Source organism: Eumetopias jubatus, unplaced genomic scaffold (genome assembly GCF_037043125.1).
Source record: "Eumetopias jubatus isolate StellerSeaLion01/CBP00866 unplaced genomic scaffold, mEumJub1_p1.0 scaffold_8, whole genome shotgun sequence".
Lineage (NCBI taxonomy): Eukaryota > Metazoa > Chordata > Mammalia > Carnivora > Otariidae > Eumetopias > Eumetopias jubatus.
The window spans coordinates 122,566,380-122,589,854 of record NW_028274814.1 but is presented as its reverse complement, the minus strand read 5'-3'; the positions used below and the strand labels follow the sequence as shown (position 1 = coordinate 122,589,854).

The following is a 23,475-nucleotide window of genomic DNA, read 5'->3' as shown; positions in this document are numbered from 1 at the left end:
TTGATTTTTGTTTTTGTTTACTTCTTTAACATATGTTAGAGCACGTGGAAAAATCTTCCCAAAGCTCTCAGGTATGTTCTCACATTTAGTTTAATTCAATACTACTGGTTGCTAAGTGGGTATGCAAAAGAAAGAGAAGACATGGGCTTGTCCTCAAGCTACCTAGAATTACGTTTTAGAGGCAGTATGTGTGCATATGAAGTATTCAAGTAGCAAAATAAGATAGTATGAGCTATCAAGGAGAGTAGTACAGACCTCCAAGTTGGCATTTAGAGGCAGGAAAGGTCTGTGTGGATCAGAGACATGGGGGAAGTTTCCAAAGAGAAGGAGGCTGCATAGATCCTTGAAGGCTGACCAGGGTGTTTGCTCCGGCAGGAAGGACAGTGCTGGTGGGATGGGAACAGCATACTGTCCTACTGTCACCTCAAACCTCTGTTCAGGGCAAATTCAAGGTAACAATAAATTGTAGTAATAACTGTATTAATGCCCCTTTTATTGGCTTCCCTGAAACTATCTTATGCACCTCCTCTTTTAAAGTATGGTACCCTTTGTTTTGGTTTTATTTCTAAAATAGACACTTCCGTAGATTAAAGCAACTCTGGAATTGATTTAAGTTTTATAAAACTTTTTTGAGTTGTCAGATTACTGGAATGATTTGTTTTTCAGTTGTATTAGTGGGCATGTTTTTTCCCTAACCTTATGCTACCATGTATAGGTGTATCAATCCGTTATACTAGATAATGCTATAGTAACAAATACTCGGAAATCTCTGGCTTAAAAGTAGCAGACCTTTATTTCTCAGTCATGTTATCTGTTTGTTGTGGGCCTGCAGTGGGTGGGTGTAGAAGCTGTTCTCTCTTTGAGAAACTTAAAATTTAAAGAATTTAGATAAACTGAACAGCTGCCCTCATCAGCTCCAACTCCCTCTCTGAGCCCTTGTTGAACATCTCAGACCCACTCTCCTCTTCGCGCCCTGATTCCCCATCCTCCCCATCTCCGCCATCCACCCAAGAGGCCTCTCTCGCTGGTGATGTGGCTGCAGGATCCCCCTTGATGCCAGAGTTGGGCTCCCCACCAAAACCTGGGAAGTCCCTGCCACCTCCAGCCCCACTGGGCCTGCCCCTGCCCCAGGTATTTGGCCAGGGGAACCCATTTATGCTCTTTCTCTGCCTTGCCATCCTGCTGGAGCACTGTGACCACATCGTGTGCAACAGGCTAGATTACAACGTGCTGGCCATGCACTTTGACCACTTTGTGTGAAAACACCGCCTGGGACCCGTCCTTCACTGGGCCAAGGCTCTCTTCGCTGATTACCTGCAGTCAGAGCTGTGGGACCGACTCAGAGGAGGGGGCCAAGGCCACAGCCCCATCTTGATCAGGCTCCTTCTAGCCCACCAGATCTCTGTTCTTTACCATGAGGGACTGATGTGAGACCCCAGTTTCCTGCCTGCCAGCCCTAGACCTGCTGGCGTGCAGGGCCCTTTCTCCCCAGGTCTGAGTATGGGGCTCTGCCTTGGCACTGCCCCATGGAGGCCATGGCCTCCTTAGTTTATGTTGGGTTTTTAACAACTGTACTTTGCACACATGAAGGTCACTGTGGTCTGTGTAAAAAAATAGAAAAAAAAATTTAGATAAACTTATAATTTCATATAAGAAGCTAATGTGGAAGCAGCTGCCCAGGCTAATCCAGCCTTCAGCACTTACTACACCCGCTTTTCGTTACCACCTCCTGGCTCTCTTTCTGCAGAAGTAAGGTGTCCAGGATTAGGGTGCCACCTAGTGGCTAGCAGAATATACTTCTCCCCACCCTTTTCACCACTCACAACTTGGTTGATTATGGTGGCAGAAAAGCTTTTTCTACATATTAATATTCCTTTAAGCTCTTTACTTTTCATCTCTCTAGTCAGGAAAATGTCTATGAAATTTCAAAATAGGTTTCCAGACGAAAAGCAGTTTGTATAGAAGAGATTAAGATAAGGGTATTTGCCCAATAAAATTTAGAGTATTGAAGTACTACATTTATAAAAATTTAGTGATTTTTATATTTCAGGGAGCCCTCAGAGGTGCTGTGGGAGCCACTATGGGGGGGAGGGATAGAGCAGGGGAGGCTGGGGCGGGCAGTGAGACTCAGTAAATAGCCAGATAGAAGAATATCCACCCTGTCTCCCACCTGTCCCCCAACATACTGAAGCAGGGTGACAGCAGCAGGGAGAGCTGACCTTCGGTGAGTGCTCAGTATATGCCAGGTGCTGTCAGGATGAAAGAAAGTGGTCAGGAAGGCAGTACACACCTGTGCATGTGTGCACCCATACACTCACATGCAGTTTGTGGTAAGAAGGGGAAAAATATAAATGAAATTCTAACTTGAATCTCTAGTTTTTGACATAAACTCAGGAAAACTTTGAAAGATGAGGTAAATTAGTCAGGTAGCATATATAAGAGCTCAGAATGAGCCCAAAATAATTTGCATTTGCTCTGCTTTATAAATTAAGAAACTGGCCCTGTTAGGAGAGTCAATTCAGCAGAAGGGGTTCACTGTCCTAGATTAATAGATTTCAATCCTCTCCCCCCACCTTTTTAAGCTATGAAAGCCTCTTTTCATTGGAAATTGAATGATACAGAGTTAGAACATGAAATTGGATCTGGTAGTGTGGTGGGAAAGCCTGTTTGTAAAACATACTGATGTTTGTGATCATCTTAGACTGATGATTTCTTTGAAGGCTTTGCCCCAAAAGGTGCTTTTCCTAATGGAAACTGTTCAAGCAGCCCTGTCAAAGACACTCCTCTTAGGTGTGGGGCACAAAAGCTGTTTGGAGACCCTGTTAGCAGGCTTGCTCTCTACCAGTCCCAGCAATGTTACATTGCAGGGTTTCCTCCAGTATAAGGAGATTGGTAATATTCTAGAAAAAAGGTCACAATTGGTTACCAGTTGTGTTTTGTTTGAAAGCAGGACAATTGAAAACATTTGAGACAGCACTGAAAATGGGGAGATTTCATAGAACACTTGGGGATTCTGGCCTCTTAGGAGATCTTGCTGCACTTGTTGATACTGAGTAGTGGCTGCGGCTTTTGGATGGGGCCTGAAATGTCCCATTTACCACAACTCCACCACTCCCTCTGTTTTACATACCTGGGTTCTTCCATTCATTTGGGAAGTGTGTCTGGCCTGTTTACATCTCCTTTTGGTGATCATAGGCTTACTAGTTGATACTCTATATAGAGAGCTAGAATTAATCTTTAAACATACATAATATAGATTTTATTGTGTTATGTTAATCACCATACATTATATCATTAGTTTTTGATGTAGTGTTCCATGATTCATTGTTTGCATATACCACCCAGTGCTCCATTCAATACGTGCCCTCCTTAATACCCATCACCAGGCTAACCCATCCTCCCACCCCTCTCCCCTCTAGAACCCTCAGTTTGTTTTTCAGAGTTGATCATCTCTCATGGTTCACATACATAATATAGATTTAAGTATGTATTATATATTACATATATTTAAAGGTTAAAGATCAAACTGGGAATTTAGAGATGTCTCTTCTTTGAGGCTCAGTTTTTCTACATGTAACCCTTTTGTTATTTTACAGTTACAGTTATATTCAGAGGCCAGTGTAGCACTTCTAAAACTGAATAACCCCAAAGATTTCCAAGAACTGAACAAGCAGACAAAGAAGAACATGACCATTGATGGAAAAGAACTGACTATAAGTCCTGCATATTTATTATGGGACCTGAGTGCCATTAGCCAGGTAAGGGATGCAGAGATTCTTTCTAAACCCTGATCAAGGGTTTAGATTGTTAAGGATTTATTTATAGGTCATTATACTAGAAGAAGGAAGAAGACTTACAGAGAGATGAGTTGATTGGAACTTCTCTGATTTTCCAGTCATTGCCACTGGTTAATATTAACTGAAGTGACCTAGAATCAGATCCAAGAACCTTCTCTTTTAAAAAGTGCAAAAGAAATGTTGGGCATTTATGTTTTAAATATGCCGAGTGTTTTGCGTTTTTTGTAATGTTCAAATGTAGGACTTGGTCTGCGAGAGCACCCTGAAAGAATATTGGGCAGAGGGGACAGCCAGGAGGAAAGGTGTGACTTAAGTGGTGTTTTACATTTTCATGTGTGAAATGTTCTTCTCAGTCTAAGCAGGACGAAGATGTTTCCGCCAGCCGTTTTGAAGATAATGAAGAACTGAGATATTCACTGCGATCCATTGAGAGGCATGCTCCTTGGGTTCGGAATATTTTCATTGTTACCAATGGGCAGATTCCATCTTGGCTGAACCTTGATAACCCTCGAGTGACAATAGTCACACACCAGGTCCATGACTTTCCATATATCACAAGGCTTTGGTTTCCTTTTCTGTCCTTCACCTATCCCTCATTTCATTCCCCTTTACCTCACCCTCCCCACCTCCATCCCCTTTGACTCATCTCCCTTCCTTCCTTCCAAAACCGAAAACAAAATGAAATAATTCTCATCCACCCTCTTTCTCTCTTGCCTTTGTTGTTGTTTTCTTAAAAGGATGTTTTTCGAAATTTGAGCCACTTGCCTACCTTTAGTTCACCTGCTATTGAAAGTCACATTCATCGCATTGAAGGGCTGTCCCAGAAGTTTATTTATCTGAACGACGATGTCATGTTTGGAAAGGATGTCTGGCCAGATGATTTTTATAGTCACTCCAAAGGTCAGAAGGTGAGTGTCTAAGAGGAAGGGATGCCTAGCTTAGAAGTCACTTAGGAGTTATAAACAGATCAGGAAAACAGTATACATACTACTGTATATACAGTTTGGGTCAAATAAGCATTTTTTGAGTGCTGAGCTCAGGAGAGTTAACAATTTGGGAGGACAAAAACTGCTCCTTAGTAGTTATTTGCTTCCCCACATTGTCAGACACCCAGAACCCACCTTCTATATTTTCTACTATGACAATAGCAAAGAAAGCAAAACCACTATGAAATACAAAATCATGGTTAGAACATCAGCGCAATGGCCAAGATAAAAAGTGAGCTCAATTTTCTGCTTACAGACATGTATGAAATTTTATGTAAGGCAGCAGTCTCATCGTGGCTTTGAGAGGCATGATGGAGAGTGGTTATGAGCACAGACCTAGGAGCTAACAGTTGAGGATGGTCCTGGGCAATGATTTGATGTGTGTTTCCTGTCTGCATACTGAGGAAACTAGGACTACTCCTGTGGCCCTGATAGAAGGATTCAGTGAAAAGTTGGAGAATTACCACCATAAACTTCTAAGTTACAGAAGCCTGCAGCTGGAAATGCAAATTGCACAAAGCTACTTTTCCTTTTGCTGTTTATGCCATCCCAGTGTGCTCACTCTCTCCTTCCCCTGTTCAGTTGCCTCCTCTGTGTTTGTAGGGCTGCCAGGGTGAGCTGTGGCTTGGCAGGGGAGACACACAAAATCAGTAACTAGGGATAGTGATTTCTGTGCTGGCAGGTGTGCCCTCGGTGGGAAGGCGTGGGGGCCCAGGAGGTTGAAATCAGACCGAGCTAGAGAAGAATTCCCATCTGAACTGAGGTGAACTTTGAAGAACAAGTAAGAGTTAACTAGATAAAGAAATACATTCCACATAGATGGAGCATGCAGAGGCATGGAATGTATTTTTTTTTAATTAATTAAAAAATTTAACAATGTACCATGTCACTCATTTTGGAAAGCAGGTGAGTCCACAACTTAGAACACTGTGCTAATAATTTATCACAGGACCTTATGCACAGAGATAAGGATATTGAGGCTGCTTTTCTCAGCCATGAGACAAGATTATAGGTAAATACATCCAGGAATTAATGACAGTTGTCACAGAAAAGCAGTGAATGTGTAGTATACTTCCTACCTGCTCTGGCACGCTTTTGTACTTAAGTCTGACGTGTTGCTGTTTTATTTTAAAATAGATTAATCCATGAGTTGAGTTCTTGTCTGCTTTCCTTGAGTAATGAAAAAGAGTAAATGTGCTCCGTAAGAATCATTGACAGAGCAGGAATCTAAACTACTGTAGCAAACAATGTAAAATATGCCACGTGGATGTAGTCAGCCAGCCGAGGGAGAATCGTAACCTTTATTGGAGGCTCAGTTTCTTTTTTTTTTAAAGGAATCCTAATTTGAGATTAAAAATTGTCCATTTTATTTTCCTTCTGGCTCTGTCATAGGTTTACTTGACATGGCCTGTGCCAAATTGTGCTGAGGGCTGCCCAGGTTCCTGGATTAAAGATGGCTACTGTGACAAAGCTTGTAATAATTCAGCCTGTGATTGGGATGGCGGTGACTGCTCTGGTAAGGATGTGCTCACATGTAATTTATTTATGTTTATGGACTTTTTTTCCATTCTTAATCATCACTGAATAAGTACAGTGACTTAAACATTCCTCATGTATGAAAACAATACATACAGTAATCCATAGATTCTGGAGGTAATGACTATTGTCCCCATGTGGCTCAGTTTTTTCATATTCTCCCTTGTTGAGGGCATATTCCCAGGCTGACCCTGCACTTGAAAATACCTTTTATTATTTAAAATATGAAAATCAGGAATATCTTCAATTATGTAAACTCAAGAGCAAGAATCACTTTAACTGATTCTTCTAGGAGCTCACGGCTGGTGGCTTTCAGCAGCAGCTTGCTGTCAGTGGGCAAAGAGAAATAAAGATCTTAATCTCTTCAGCATCTCCGCTCTCTTTCTTACATCTCTATCTGCATTTGTTGATAATAGCATGTTTTTACATTTATTGATTGCCTTTCAGTTTATAAAGCATTTAAATTTATAAAGCATTATCCATTATCCACTTGAATTTCTTAGTCACCTAAGGAGGACAGAGTATGTGCACAGATATTATCATTCACGTATTCCATATGTAGAAGCAGATTTGAAAAAGTGCTGAGTATTAGAAGAAACAAAAGTTATGTTCTGTCTGATGTACTTTTGGAAAATGTAAGCAGCCGCAGTGAGAGAACACACACATGCCAAGATCCGTGCAGTCCAGAGACCTGTCCAGAGACATCAGCCCCTAATAGAACATTAGGATTTGATGATGAGGTTGGTACCCCATATTAGTAGAACATGTTTTGGCAGTTCTGACAGGCTGCTCCACACACACCTCTACATGCCCCTGTGGGCAAGTTTGTACTTCAGGGTTGCACAGCTAGTAAGTGCCAAGGCGTGGTCATCTTATGCCCAGTCCTCTGTCAAGTGATGCTCCCTTTTTAGTTTGTTTTCTTCTTAAGGTACATGAAATTTTCTGGTAAACAATGGGGTGAACCTTTTCTGACCAAAATGCTGGCATCATTCTAGATAGCACTACTGAGAAAAAAGGAACTGTCCTTTTTCAAGATGATAAGCACAGCAAGATTCTGTCTTCCTCCTCCCTCTACAGGTAACAGTGGTGGGAGTCGCTATGCTGCAGGAGGCGGAGGTACCGGCAGTATTGGAATTGGACAGCCCTGGCAGTTTGGTGGAGGACTAAATAGTATCTCTTACTGTAATCAAGGATGTGCGAATTCCTGGCTTGCTGATAAGTTCTGTGACCAAGCTTGCAATGTCTTGTCCTGTGGGTTTGATGCTGGCGACTGTGGGCAAGGTATATTTATCACGTAAAAAGATATTTAGAATAAGGGGATCAAAGTCCTTGATAAGTAGAGGGAGGTTTGTATTGTTGTTATTAAAGTAATTATTCTCTATGAATCCCTTGCCCATCTTTGCATCTAAACTAGCTGTAAGTGAAAAGAGAGGACACAGATCTTTAAAAAACAGTAGACACTAGAGCTGCATCTTTTCGTGTTATTCCAGTCTGACTGACTTTGTACTAGGTGGATATACCTTTGTTGAAAATATATGGCAAAGGTTTAATTTAGAAACAATAAAAGGAGACCAGTGATACACTAAGTAAGAATGGTTTAAATGCTAGATCTTGTCGATTGCTTATCTCTGGAGGTCATTTTGGCAGATGGTTGTATTTTTTCAAATGGACACAAAGATGAGAGTTGATCAATGGAATTTGCCATATCTCTGTAGTGAGAGTCAGCATTCCATGTTGATAATAGTGATTGCTTCAGATAATAAAATGAACCCCATACCAGCAGCTCTTATATTAGAATGTTTTATTCCTAAGTCAATTTAAAGTCATTCTTAGAAAGTGAAAACTCAAACCCTAAGAATTAAAGGAAAAGGAGGGGAAAATGCCTCATTTTTAAAGTCATGTTTGTGTTTTTTCCTCTAGATCATTTTCATGAATTGTATAAAGTAACTCTTCTCCCAAACCAGACTCACTATGTTATTCCAAAAGGTGAATGCCTGCCTTATTTCAGCTTTGCAGAAATAGCCAAAAGAGGAATCGAAGGCACCTATAGTGACAATCCAATAATTCGACATGCCTCTATTGCCAATAAGTGGAAAACCATCCACCTCATAATGCACAGTGGAATGAATGCAACCACAATACATTTTAATCTCACATTTCAAAATACAAACGACGAAGACTTCAAAATCCAGATAACAGTAGAGGTTGACACAAGAGAGGAACCCAAAGTGAATTCTACGACCCAGAAGTCTTACCAAAATTTGGTTAGCCCCACAACACTTCTTCCAGAGGCAGAAATACTGTTTGAGGATATTCCTGAAGAAAAACGCTTTCCAAAGTTCAAGAGACATGATATTAACACGACAGGAAGATTCCAAGTGGAGGTGAAAATTCCCCTGGTAAATATTTCACTCCTTCCCAAAGAGGCCCAACTGAGTCTCAGTAACTTGGATTTGCAACTAGAACGTGGAGACATCACTGTGAAAGGATACAACCTGTCCAAGTCAGCCTTGCTGAGATCATTTCTGAGTAACTTACCAGATACTGAAGTAAAAATAAATCAAGCTGTAATAACAGATGAAAGAAATGACAGTGTAGAGGCCCCACTGGAAAAACAGGTTCACAAAAGCATCTTGCCGAACAGCTTGGGAACATCTGAAAGATTGCAGAGGTCGACTTTTCCAGCAGTGACAATGAAAGTGAATGGTCACTACCAGAGTCAGAATCCACCCCCGGACTTAGAAATCGAAGAAAAATTTAAATCTGAAATTCTGACCCAAAAAGTAAGAGGTGGAAGCGTGTCAATAGAAAATCTCTCATCTCGGATTGTTCCACTGGAAAAGCAGATTACAAAAGAAAAGAAAATCACAGGGAAAGAACAAGAGAAAAACAGAATGGAGGAAAATGCAAACAACTACATAGATAATAATGAAATACTACCTGGAAGAAAACTGCAGCATTATACAGACAGTTACCTGGGCTTTTTGCCATGGGAGAAAAAGAAGTATTTCCAAGATCTTCTTGATGTAAGTTACATCCAGCTTTATTCTTTCCCATGCTCTGGGAAAGTAAATAACCTTATAAGTAAGTGATAATTATATAATAATAGGTACCATTTATTCAGGACTTTCTGTGTCAATCATTAAACTAAATGCTTTTTCTTACATGGTTTATTGCCCTAATACCCCTAACAATAAAAATACCTTATAAGGTTTTCTACTATCATGATCCCCATGTCACAGTTTAGGAAACAACCTTAGTGTGAATAAGTAAGGGAGTTAGACAGGGGCATGCCCTGAGTAAGTAATAGAACAGGGATGGTATCTTATCTTCACTTGGCATTTTGGGATTTCAAAAAAATGCTTTTGCATATGCTGTGTGAGTCAGATCTGATTATTTTTCCAATTTTACTGATGAAAAAAACCCCAAGGTGCAAATAAAGTAATTAGCTTCCAGTGTGAGCCAAGCCTCAGGGTTCAAGTGCTCACTCACCCTCCTGTACCACGGTTTCCATGGTGCCATGGTGTCATCTGTACATCTGCCAAGTGCTATCACTGTGTTCACTGCAGGGAGCACAAGACTATTAGAACACAGCTTTTGGAAACTCAGAGGGCAAGCTGGGAGGACGGATTTGTGGGTAAATAATTGTAGCAACGTGATAGGTGTCTCCTGAGGTATGAGCACAGAGTCCAAAAGGAAAATTTCTTAACTTTGCCTAGGGGTATTGGGGAAGGCATCCATGAAGAAGTATCCTGTGAGCTGACTTTGAAGGGTTTGTAGGAGTTGACAGACCAAGAAAAACCCTGTGGGTGAGGCTGGATCATGAACAGAGTGCAGCCATGAGTAGGTGTCAGGCTGGGAAAAAAGAGGTTGATGAGGGAAACTTACTGATCGCATTGTCTTCCGAAAGTATCTTATCCCTGATACAGTAGTCATTTACTAATTGTTGAGTGAGGGATTGCAAAGTTCTTGCCTGTGATGATTTCCTCTCTTCCCCCTTTCATTACTTACTTTAAATTACAAAAGTGTTATAGATTAGTGGCAGATATTGCAAGCAATCCAAAAAATATACAATAAAAAAGGAAAGATCTCCCTCCCTTCCTTCCTTCATCTTCCTACTTGAAATAATCACTATGAATATAGTTTGGTGGGTATTTTTCCAGTATTTTTATATAGATATGCAAACATACAAACTATATAAATATGTGTTTTGCAAGAGGTAAATTGCACTATACATACTGCTCTGTGGTTGCCTCTTGATCTAGTAGTATGTAAGCAAACCCATGCTAGTGTTACTGTGTTTTTTAAGAGCTGTGTTTGTTTTGCAATTACAGATAGTGTTGCAATAAATATTCCTGTACATATAGCTTACTCTTGAGAAGTTTTTACTTCTGTAGGTAGAATTGCTAGGTTAAAGTTAAATTTAACTGTGTCCTTCTAGAATGCCATACCACTTCACACTTACACAGTGTAGAAGAGTGCTTGTTTCTCCACAGGCTAACCAACAATAGTATCAATCTGTATTTTTTCACCAGATTGAAAAGCAAAAATAATTCATCTTTGTAAAGTGTGTTCATATATTCTGCTAATATTCTTTGCCCATTCACTCAGTTTTGCCTCTTATTAGTTTTGACAGGGTTCTTTACATTTTATAATATTAACACTATTTTTTGGTCCTTGTTCAGAACTTAAGTGCTTACTGCTTTGATGTCACCAGTAGAAATAACTTGAAATTGAAAGTGCTATCAAATTAATTAATTAATTTATTTATTTTTATTTTTAAAGTAAGCTCCAATGCGGGGCCTGAACTTACAACGCTGAGATCAAGATCAAGAGTCAGATGTTCAACCATTTGAACCACCCAGGCGCCCCTCTATCAAACTTTTTAAATAAATTTTCTAAATATTGCATTGAATTGGCTATGAAATTTCATGCTCGGTGACTAGTCCTTGAAGAATACCCTATAAATAGACCTCCATTACACAACTGTTGTTCACAAGCCTATGTTGGTGATACTTTCACTGAAGTCCAGTTTAGTCCTGCTCTTAGGATTCTTAAAGTGACCTGTTAGCGCTCGTTTCATTTGCCACAGTTAGTGGCTAGTTATATAAAATAGTACTTATTTCTTGTTAACGAAGAACACTTGTGCACTAAACATAATGCTGTGTTACATGGAATTCTCTTTTCAGGAAGAAGAGTCATTGAAGACACAACTGGCATACTACACTGATAGCAAACACACTGGAAGGCAACTGAAAGATACGTTTGCAGATTCCCTTCGATATGTAAATAAAATTCTAAACAGCAAGTTTGGATTCACATCTCGGAAAGTCCCTGCACACATGCCTCACATGATTGACCGAATCGTTATGCAAGAACTTCAAGATATGTAAGTCTTTCTTATTGTTTGAGTTGCTTGCACGTGCTCAGAGCTGTCTGCTTTAAATGGACATCTTTGCTGTGCTTGATGTATGGCTCTAACACTTGGCAACTGATTATGTTGAAGGTATCGGCTAAATAAGTGGGAAAGAAAAAGATTCTAACTCCACAAATGTTGGAATATATTTGAATGTAGATTAATGTCTATATTTTAAATATCCAGAGTTCACTATATGTTATGTTTGGACAGGTTCCCTGAAGAATTTGACAAGACGTCATTTCACAAAGTGCGCCATTCTGAGGATATGCAGTTTGCCTTTTCGTATTTTTATTATCTCATGAGTGCCGTTCAGCCACTGAATATATCTCAAGTTTTTGATGAAGTTGATACAGACCAATCTGGTGTCTTATCTGACAGAGAAATCCGAACACTGGCTACCAGAATTCACGACCTGCCTTTAAGTTTGCAGGTGTTGTATTTTTTTTTCTCCTAAACCTTCTCTTTTCTTTCACATCTTTCATTGTAATGCAAGTAAAAATAATTCTTAATATTTAATGGAGGTATTCACAACTAGTCCATTTTTAGTGCCAGAATTAAAACCAAATTTGAGGTTCATATTTTATGAGATTACATTTTAGATTTTAAGTAGGCATTGCTATTATATTATCTGGAGAAGAGCCAAACCATCCCTGCATATCAGATTCTCGTGACAAGTTCATTCAGGAGCTTCAGGTGGCCCACTGGAGCTGTCTCTCAGCCAGGCCTGGGTTGTTGCACAACCTCGGTCACAGCATCCTATAGTCCCAGGAGTAGGAGACTCATTAATGGAGAGTGCCAAGATAAATCTAACTGCAGGACCTCCCATCTGGGGACCCCCTGACCATCTTTTGTAAAATAGTGCCTCATAGTCCAGTATGTTCTACTTGAGATGAAGATGAAATATTTGTGTATTATCTCATTCTGTGCTTTTTGGGGTGTTTTTAAGAATCATATAGTCAAACTCCCTTTGAAGATAGCATTTAAAGAAATTTTGGAGACTTTTACATAATTTTTATTTTTAAAACCACAGTTATTACTTACACATATAAGGTTTACCCTTTTATTTTGCTTTGTTAGGATTTAACAGGTCTGGAACACATGCTAATAAATTGCTCAAAAATGCTCCCTGCTAATATCACTAAGCTGAACAGTGTTCCACCAACTCAGGAAGCATACTATGATCCCAATCTGGTAAGTGGCATGAGTTCCTTTGTGTAAAAAGGAAGTATATCCTTATCGGGTATTATTTATACCAGTTTTGTATAGCATTTCAAACAGCAGAAGCAAGTTCTATATTTATATCTTTGGTAGACAGCAGAAGTCCAGATAATCCAGAATCATTTATATCTTTTCTTTTCTCCTATCTAGTGGATGTTAAGCTAATACTGAGATTAGTTGCTAATATTCTATAACCAGACATCTGTTCACTAAGGATAGCAGAGAATAGCCAGTGAGAATACTTCAGAGAGTTTTGCTGGTGGCACGGCCTATGTTCACTCTTACTCAAGACTTCTCTTTCCCCTCATCTGTACTTCCATATCTGTCCTTCACTGTCTTTTCTCTTCTCCTTTTGTATCTTTCTTATAAACTTTGGTTCCTAGTAAGACTTTACAGTTACCAAGCCCCTGCATTTACATTAGAACTGCAGTGTGTTCTTTCCTAAGGAAGGTGATTTACACATAGAAAACAGTTATTCTTCTTGCCCTTATAGGCATGATGAAAGATTATTGAGATTTTAGTTTTCTTTTGAAATGCATACATTTTCCTTCATTAGCAAAGTATTTTAGTATTTGCCAGGTTTCTGGCATGAGATTTAGAATCAGCAAATATCCTTTGTTAAGAATTAAGTAAGTAAAGGCTGCTTGCTAATGGTAGTAAGTTAGTCTTGAGGCTCATACAAATAAACTACTTGGAGCATGAGTACAAATTATACTAACAACATTAGTTAACATTACTCAAGTGAACTCTTAGCAAGGTGTTGGCTTCATTACTATAATTAACTGTGATTATACCTAGGATAAAGTATTTCCTAATTAGATTAAGAATGACAAGTTAGCTTATAGGGTTATTACAATTTATGTTAGAAATTTATTTTCTTTCTGAAAAAAATTCTACCGGTAACTTTTGAGACTATTTTAACAGACAGTGTAATGTGTGATTAAAATAAAAATTTATTTACAAAAACAGGCAATTAGCCTGCAGGCCATACCATGCCAATTTGATTTTTTCAAATACTGCATTAAAGTATTTGTCTTGATCACGGATTCTTTGGTCCCCCCTTAAATTTTGCACAGAGGTCAATGCTTCACCTGTCCCACCCTAGTCTTGGCCTGATGCAATGTTTGTATTTTCTCATAGCCACCAGTCACTAAGAGTCTAGTAACCAACTGTAAACCAGTAACTGATAAAATCCACAAAGCATATAAGGACAAAAACAAATATAGGTAAGTAGTACATACATTCTCTCTGTTTAGTTTAAGAATAATTGTAGGATAGTCTGGCATTTTCATAATTTTACACTAGTTTATCTCTTAAGCCTTCTTTTAAAATTTATGTGAGATTGTTTTCTTTAGTAATACCAAAAGAGTAAGTCATTCTCAGGATATTGACTTGTTAAAGTTTTATAAAATACTTTTCTTATTGAAATTCTGTTTTTATTTCCACATAAATATTTACACTCCTTAAATATGTTTTGATAATTAGGTTTGAAATCATGGGAGAAGAAGAAATTGCTTTTAAAATGATTCGTACCAATGTTTCTCATGTGGTTGGCCAGTTGGATGATATAAGAAAAAACCCCAGGTACTTTTTTCTTAATCAATAAACTTTACTTTTTTGAGTACTTTTAGGTTCACGGCAAAATTGAACAGAAAATACAGAGAATTCCCATTACTTTAAAAAATGATCTTTTTTTTTTTTTTTAAGATTTTACTTATTTGAGAGAGAGAAAGCGCAAGCACACAAGCCAGTGGGGGAGGGGGAGAGGCAGAGGGAGAAGCAGACTCCCCGCTGAGTAGGGAGTCCGATGCAGGGCTCGATCCCAGGGTCCTGGGATCATGACCTGAGCTGAAGGCTGACACTTAACTGACTGAGCCACCCAGGCACCCCAAAAATGATCTTTAATCATACAAATAAACATGAAAAAAGGCAGTGAGACTCAAGAGAAGAAAGTGGCTTATTTTGTTTGGAGCAGGTGGAATGCCAAATGGTGAGGTAGTGTTTGAGCTAGAGATAGGAGTTGTGAGTTTAGATAGGGTTCCCCTATGCACAGGGACTAGCACAGACTTCTAAGAATCTGGTGACATGAGCTGTTCAGTGAGGCCAAGGGGTGGACTCCATCACGGGGAGTGGGGCCAGACAGCTGAGATTCCCATAGCATTTCTAAGAAGATGCTTCCAGAAAAGTTGTTTTGGTGGTTAGACTTTGCAGTTCAAAGTTCAGATTAGCTTCTCAGGAAAAAAAAATGCTCTCACAAATGTGAAAATTGATCCCAGCCTTGGGACTGATAATGTTCAGGTTTATATAAGTCATGAAAACTTCCAGCCTGGTCCCCTAACAGTTGCCTTGGATAGTTTGATAAAATTAGTCAAAATCTGCATTTTTGAGTTTTGAACTTTAGTGGGAAAATGATATTTCATCAGTTTCCTGGAAAAAAAGACCCTGGCGGCCGCCTGGGTGGCTCAGTTGGTTAAGCGACTGCCTTCGGCTCAGGTCATGATCCTGGAGTCCCTGGATCAAGCCCCGCATTGGGCTCCCTGCTCGGCGGGGGGTCTGCTTCTCCCGCTGACCCTCTTCCCTCTCGTGCTGTCTCTCTCATTCTTTCTCTCCAAAAAAATAAAATCTAAAAAAAAAAAGACCTTGGAATATAAAAATTGAATGTTTTTCATCTGAGTCTTTTAAAGATTTTTTTAAAAATTTATTTGAGTGAGAGAGAGAGCACGAGCAGGGTGAGGGGCAGAGGTAGAAGCAGACTCCCTGCTGAGTAGGGAGCCCCGTGCAGGGCTCAATCGCGGGACTCCGGGACAGGGACCTGAACCAAAGGCAGACGCTTAACCGACTGAGCCACTCAGGCGCCCCTCATCTCAGTCTTTAAATGCTTTCGTAAGTCTTCAGTTTCACCTCGTTTAAATTATGATTTTAATTATAAATGAGCAGAGATGTAAAATTTCTAGACAGGTAAAGCTGTGGTATTTTTTTCTAAAAATATCATTCCTGTTGTGGCGGGGGGGGGGCAGAAATTAGAAATTTAAGATAAACGGAAACATCTTTAATGCTTATTTAGTGTATTCAGTAAAATACTTTACTTCCTATAAAATAACAAATATTTCCCACAAGCCAAGTAAACAGTAAGCCGTTATGATTAACCTTTTTTTTTTTTTAATTTTATTTATTTATTTGTCAGAGAGCACAAGAAAGGGGAGTGGCAGGCAGAGGGAGAAGCAGGCTCCCTGCCAAGCAAGGAGCCCAATGTGGGACTCGATCCCAGGACCCTGGGATCATGACCTGAGCAGAAATCAAGAGTCAGACACTTAACCAACTGAGCCACCCAGGTGCCCCTGTCCCCTCATTCTTATATCAGTTACTGTGAAGAGGATTCACATACACAGTCAGAAGCTGTCTCTGGGGTGGCTTGCCTCCCATTGAGTCAGCTCTTTGGGAGACAAATACTGAGCAAAATGCAAATTCTCTCTGGAAGAAACGGGCGAAACCCTGCTAGGCACCCAGCAGGGTGTAATTTAGCTATTGTCCACACACACCCTTTGTCTCATGCATCTACTTTCTTCTTTAATTTTTCCCAACATTATGAAAAATTTTGAAGATACAGAAAAATTGAAAAAAATAGTACAGTAAATCCCATAAAAACCCAGATTTTAAAATGTCAGTGTTTGATCATATGTGCTTGATTCACACACACACACAGACACACACACACACACACACACGGGTTTTGTTTTCGTTATTTTGTTGTTGTTGTTTGCCGAACCATTTGAAAATTAGTTCCAGACATCCATACATTTTACCCCTAATTATTCTAGTACATATCTTCTAAAACAAAATCATTCTTCTTTATACTGAAGACAGTTAACACATATCTGAGAACCTTAACATTGATTAATACCATCTAATAGATAATCTATATTCAAATTTCCTTAGTTGCCTCCAAATGCCCTTTATCCTTTTTTTTTTTTTAAATGTAGGATACAGTCAAGTCTCATGCAGTCTATTTGGTTGATATATCTCTTTAGTATTCTTTAATTTAAGCAGTCCCCAAGTTTAGAGAGTAGAGAGGATAATGAATTTTCACCCATCACTCATCTTCAATAAGAAGTGATTTAAAATGGTTGTTCTTTCATCTAAACACATCCACTCCTTTACTACCACTTCCTCATTTTTTTATGTAAAATTGTATGATTTTATCTCTAGATTTTTTAAAATAGATTTCTCTAAATTATAACAACTCTTTCAAAATAACCACCATATCATTATTTATTCCTTAATATGATAAACCATCTGGTCAGTGTACACATTTCCCCAGTTGTCTTTTCTAAACATTTATGTTTTTTACATTTATTGGTTTGAAGTGGTATCAAGTAAATTCACTGCAATTATGTCTATAGGTTTTCCCTCAACCTCCCTTTTTTAACCATATAATTTTGTATGTGTATGAAGAAATTAAATTATATATTCTGTATATTCCCTATACTTTGGACTACTTTGATTGTGTCTCAGTTGTTTAACATGTTCCCATGTCTATTTCCTATAAATTGGTAGCTGGATCTGAGGGCTTTATTAGATTTAAGTTTGGTGAGTTTTTGTCTGTTTGTTTTAAATTTTAGCCATGTACTTTAAAAGTGGTGTTAGCCCTGCCTGTTTTAATGGGCCCTCAGTTTAGTGACTTTGCCTTGAAGGGAACTTGAAACAGTAGGGAAGCATGACTGTCATCTGCTTTTTGCCAGAACTCTAGCACCTTGGTTGGAGACATATTAAAGAAAAGTCATCAAACTCATAGAATCTATAGCTGTAAGGCACCATCTTTATCTCACTTATCCACACCACTATTCTTAGTAATATGATAGAACTTGGTTTTAGGTGTTTATCAGTTTCTCCCCTGGCTGCCAGCAAAATACTCTAGTCAGTGAACTGTATTTATTAAACTCTTAATTGGGGACATGCTAAACAGAAATCATTAATTTATTCCAACAGCTAGAAGGCACTTTTAAGATTATCTTCCCTAAGTTCTCTTTGCTTTACAGGTGAGAAAAATTTTACAGAACATTCTTCCCCCAGAGAATCATATCAGCACATACAACAACTTGGAACATGAGCCCATTTAAAATATATTTGGAATCTACATTTCTTGTTTATTGGGTCAAGATCATTTTCACAATAACCAATAACCCTGGATCTCTATTTTTCTAGGAAGTTTGTTTGCCTGAATGACAACATAGACCACAATCATAAAGATGCCCAGACAGTGAAAGCTGTTCTCAGGGACTTCTATGAATCCATGTTCCCCATACCATCCCAGTTTGAGCTGCCAAGAGAATATCGAAACCGTTTCCTTCACATGCATGAGCTGCAGGAGTGGTAAGGTCTCATGTTCACGTGTGTGTGTTTAAAAGTGATGAAATTCCTTTAATGTGTTATTTAATAATTACTTTGTTAAAATATACTTAGAAGTTTTTATTGCACTTACTGGCCAAGCACATCCATTGAGTCTCATTCATTGCCATCAGAATAGCTACCTTGTTTCTTGAGTACCTGTTACATATATGGCCGGAGAACATGGTAACAGAAGCTGCATGATTTGCTCAAGGTGAAGTACCTGGTAAGTGGTAAATCCAGCCTGATTTCCAGCCTTCCCTATGTTCCACTGTAATCCAAAGCTGCTTTACAGTGTTTCCTTCATGTCTTATTTTACTACTATTTACCCCATGCCAGGTGCTGGGAATATATAGATGAAAGGAGTATGGTACCAGACTCTGAGGCACTCAGTCTCTTCAGAGAAACAGGCTGCAGGCAAACAGTTATGATATCAAGTGCTCTGGCAGGGTTTAATGCTACTGGAGTATGAATGAGGGAGCAGCTAAATTCTGTTAGGGGACGGCAACATTTGGACTTGGTTTCGAATTATGAAAAGGACTTTTCCAGGTAGGAAAGAGCATTCCTGGTAGAAGAAATGGCATGTACAAGGCACGGGGTATAAAAGAGAGTGTGTGGAGAGAGAAAGGAGAGATTGTGAAGGGCTGTATCTGAATTAGACTTTTTTCTTTAGAGAATGGGGTTCCCCAAGAGAAATTTTTTTTAGATGTTTGTAGTGATCAGACTTAATGATTTGGAAAGATAACTAACAGTATGGAGTTGGACTGGTGAGACAGTGTTGTCTGGTAACTAGAGGCAAGGGAGACAAGTACTAAGCATTTCAGTAGCTCTGAAACAGGGTGTGAGCCAAGGACACAGCTCAAGGAATAAAGAGAAAGCAGTAGACAGAATTGGGAGAGATTGTAGAGAGGAAATTAACAACCTTGGCAACTAGAACTCTTTGGTGTCTTGGAGTTGGGTAAATGAGCCAGTTAACATTTATATTGCTAATAGCTATGTATTTTTATTTTCAGAAGGAAGTTATTAAATTATGGGTGTTATTTTCTAGAAATGGTTTCTCATCATTTTCACTTTCCTTTAGCTCAGAGGAAAAAGATCTTTGGGTGGTTTCTTCTTCTTTTTTTTTTTAAGATTTTATTTATTTGAGAGAGAATGAGATAGAGAGCACGAGAGGGAAGAGGGTCAGAGGGTCAGAGGGTCAGAGGGTCAGAGGGTCAGAGGGAGAAGCGGACTCCCTGCCGAGCAGGGAGCCCGACGCGGGACTCGATCCGGGGACTCCAGGACCACGACCTGAGCCGAAGGCAGTCGCTTAACCAACTGAGCCACCCAGGCACCCTGGGTGGTTTCAATTGTTAACTCCCCAAATCCAGTTTGTGACTAAATTTATCTTCAAGGGCCCAATTGAATAAGAAAGGAGTGGGCTTAAGAGTAGTTTGAGAGGACTTTGATTTCTGTGTTATACAAATAAGATAAATCAGGTATAACTCCCTGACTGGGAGGCTTCATTTTCTTCATCCTGCTCAGCTTCTGTGCCCTCTCTCACTGCTGGGCCACCACCACCACCCTATCTTCCAGAAACTTTACTTTTTCTCTTTCCTTTCATGACACTGTGCTTGAGTCCCCTGTCACCTTTCTCTGGTTTCTCAGTAGGCTTTCTTCCTGTTTCCCTTCCTTGGGTATAACACTTTCTACACTGCACAGCAGTCTGTCTGGTGTGCTGGTCTCTCCTGATAAGACTGTAAGCCCTCTTCAGGGGCAGAGATGGTGTCTTACTCTTCTCTGAGTCCACAGTGCCTTTCTAGCACATAGTAGGTGCTCAGTAGATGAATGGCTGAGGGAACCTCCAACTTTTAAATTTCTCTGGCTGCTGGGACAGCTTGGCTGTATTACAGCCTGTGGCTTCTTAGCTCTTTAAATTACACATCGATTCTGAATGACACCATAGACATTAGAACTAACTGAGCTGGTTGTGATCCTGTTAAGAGACATAGGAAATTCAGGAGGAAAATAGAGGTACCATTATCAATATGGGACTTGAAGTAGAGCTATCCACTACAGGGCAAGCTGTAAATGAGAATCTGGAACTCGGCACAGAGGCCTGAATTGATAGTTATTAGAATATCTTCCAAGCCTTATGTTAAGCATATATTTAGTCTTCATAATAAATTATTTCCACATTACAGATGAGGAAACTGCTCTACTGCCTCTAACCCCAATATCCTGTCTTCAAGTCCCAATTGATTCTACTCTTAGGTTATCTCTTCTGTTGCTTGTTTTCTTTCATTCTCACTGGCCTTCATTATGTTTTCATACCCAGACTAACGTGACTGCCTGGTCACCTGACATGCATCCTTCAGATGGCCACCATTTTTACCCTAGTTGTCACACTCACACCTGCCATTTCATACACTTTCCCACTACAGTATTATGTCCAAACCCTATTGCATATTTTTCCAGAATACCTGCAGTTTATGCCCACCTGCCTTGCCATGGCTTTAGCTCTCTCCCTGATGCTTCTAGGCCAGACTTCAGTTCTGCAGGACTCAGCTTGTTCCTCTGACTCTTTGCTGATGCTCACTGCCTTACTCAGCTAAATTCTTTCATTTAAGGTCCCCCATCCCGCTTCAAGGCTTAAATGTTACCAAATCTCAGGTGCTTTCCTCATTTCTCTGTTTTTCCACAAGACTTTGCTTTTTTGATAGTACATTTTTTGGTCTGTCTTGTGTGATGGCTAGTCATCTGCATGTCATTGACTTCCTAGGCTTATACAGTTTAGAGCAAGAACTTTTTTTTTTTTTTTTAAAGATTTTATTTATTTATTTGACAGAGACATGGTGAGAGAGGGAACACAAGCAGGGGGGAGCGGTAGGGGGAGAAGCAGGCTTCCGTTTGAGCAGGGAGCACGATGCGGGGCTTGATCCCAGGACTCTGGGATCATGACCGGAGCCGAAGGCAGACGCTTAATGACTGAGCCACCCAGGCGCCCCTGGGGCAAGAACTTCTTGCTCATCGTCTGTATCCACAGAAAGTGTTGATTAAGTGACTGAAGAAATGGATATGAATGAAAGTGTACTTTTGTTTAAATGCTAAAAGTAATTTTCTTTTGAAGTCCTCTCCTTGCCTGGGTAACTTTTACCATTCAAATATAATATTTACTATGACATAATGAAAAATCCAATCTCATGTTGGAAATGTACATTGTATGAACATTTTCAAATTGCCTCCAGACAATGTTTTTGTGTTTCACGACTTTTTGCTAAACTAGTATATAAATAATTCTAATATAGTAGAACTATGCACAGAACTTTTTACATATTTGCTTTCTTCTTTCTCTGAACAGGAGAGCATATCGAGACAAATTGAAGTTTTGGACTCACTGTGTACTGGCAACATTGATTATGTTTACTATATTCTCATTTTTTGCTGAACAGGTAAGTCTTAAATATTTTATGTGGGGATCAAACATTTTTTAGTATAAGAGTATCTGATTCTTTAGAAAGTGATATAAATTCACCAGAAAATTTTAATTTCTTCTTTTGACTTCTAACTCAGGTGTCGATATGTCAAACATATTTCATAATGTTCAGGCAGCAAACATAATAGTCTTTTATTCATTTATCTTCTAGATGTACTACCAGTATTCTTTTTACCTGGAACTCAGTAGATTAAACTGTAGATGTCAAGCTAAAACTGAAAATCTCTTTAAGTATTTCTAACCAAAAAACCCACCTAGAATCCTCATGTGATACTGATTTTGTATGGATTTTCAATTTTTCTTTTCTTGTAACCTTTCTAAAAGTGACCGCAGTGGCTTATCTTCAGACCTCCTACTCTTCTGTGGACAGTGCCCATTGTGCTCACATTTCTCCCAATTACCTTTCCTTTGAATTGCAGGAATTTCTCTCCATGCAGGCACATACACACAGCCTCCTTCAGATAAAGTCCCAGAAGTAGAAGGGAGGTTTGTGAGGTAGAAAGAAAAGGATCAGAGAATTCTTATTTGGTGTAGGCATGAAATGGTCTGAAGAGAAAGGGAACGGTGCTGTCTGGGCTGACCTGACTTACTGGGGCAAGCAAACCTCACCTCAGCCTCCATTTGAGGTGACTTTCGAGTGGAGCCTTTTTACCTGTCAATTATGGGAAACTTGCACTGAGTTTACTTAAACTGAGAAGGAGGAAGAGGCTGAAGTATTGAGAACTTTAGAATAAACAGTGCCTGGGCTTCCTGCCATAATGGAAGGCAAGCAGGACTGCAATTTAATCTTCATCCATTTCCCAGCAAATATCAGTCTTCTTATTGCCATTATTCTTGGCTGGTAAAACTGCCCCTGCTCTAGAACAGAGGTCCACTGAGGAACTAGGAGTCAGCAGTGTGCCGGCCTGCAATGGGGAGAAAAGGCACGCTGGCTGAAGGGAGCAGCAAGCGGCAGTGGGAAGGAACAGGGGGGCCAGTCTTTTATCTGTGTCATTTACACCAGTAGAGAACAGGGAACCAGAGAGGCAAGGAAGGAGAAAAGAAGGGAAGAATAAATCCTCTCTTCTCTCTGTCCCGTTGCTCTTTACCTACTTGAATCAAATTCCTTAACCTCTACCATGCTTGCAACAAACCAGCCAACACTGCCTCTTCCTGTGCCCCAGAGTCCCAGCTCATGACTCAAACCATGGTGGCGTGTACTTGGGCAAAGCCCTGCTTCCACCCTGAGATGGAGTAGACAGTATGATCCCAAACTGAAACCATAAAGAACACATTTGTTTTTCTCATTGATGCTTTATTATAATGGCAGGCAGGTTTCCTACTTCAGATGTGTCATGGATAAACCATTTCTTTGAGAAAGAAGTGTTTGTCCAAGTTCTAAGCTAGTAATTATAAAGTAACTTTTTGCATGACAACCCATTTCATAAATTAGGTATTACCTGTATTTTCAAAAGATTATTGCTATGTTTAAAGATAGGGTAGAAGTGGTGATAGGATGTTAATATGGGTTTTTGTTTTTAAAGTTGTCTTACATATGTAGCCATTTTCAAATTGAGGGCAGTGTTTTAATAGCTAAATAGAGCCAGTTTCCTTCAAAAGAAAGACTTGACAAATAGGTATTTTGAAAATAAATATGCTTGGTAATCACTGTGTAAAAAT

General features: G+C 39.5%; 1 protein-coding gene across 1 annotated transcript in view; it reads left to right on the top strand.

Annotated features, from left to right (window-relative positions):
• The window catches only part of GNPTAB (N-acetylglucosamine-1-phosphate transferase subunits alpha and beta), a 72,204-nt gene that overhangs the window by 47,084 nt on the left and 1,645 nt on the right, over positions 1-23,475 (top strand). Inside the window, exons 8-20 of the mRNA XM_028121638.2 lie at positions 3,597-3,758; positions 4,151-4,330; positions 4,535-4,705; positions 6,176-6,299; positions 7,397-7,600; positions 8,240-9,345; positions 11,509-11,708; positions 11,949-12,168; positions 12,816-12,929; positions 14,097-14,182; positions 14,442-14,540; positions 18,159-18,326; positions 21,682-21,772. Of these exons, the coding sequence (XP_027977439.1) occupies positions 3,597-3,758; positions 4,151-4,330; positions 4,535-4,705; positions 6,176-6,299; positions 7,397-7,600; positions 8,240-9,345; positions 11,509-11,708; positions 11,949-12,168; positions 12,816-12,929; positions 14,097-14,182; positions 14,442-14,540; positions 18,159-18,326; positions 21,682-21,772 (2,925 nt within the window). The remainder of the gene's footprint in view (positions 1-3,596; positions 3,759-4,150; positions 4,331-4,534; positions 4,706-6,175; positions 6,300-7,396; positions 7,601-8,239; positions 9,346-11,508; positions 11,709-11,948; positions 12,169-12,815; positions 12,930-14,096; positions 14,183-14,441; positions 14,541-18,158; positions 18,327-21,681; positions 21,773-23,475) is intronic.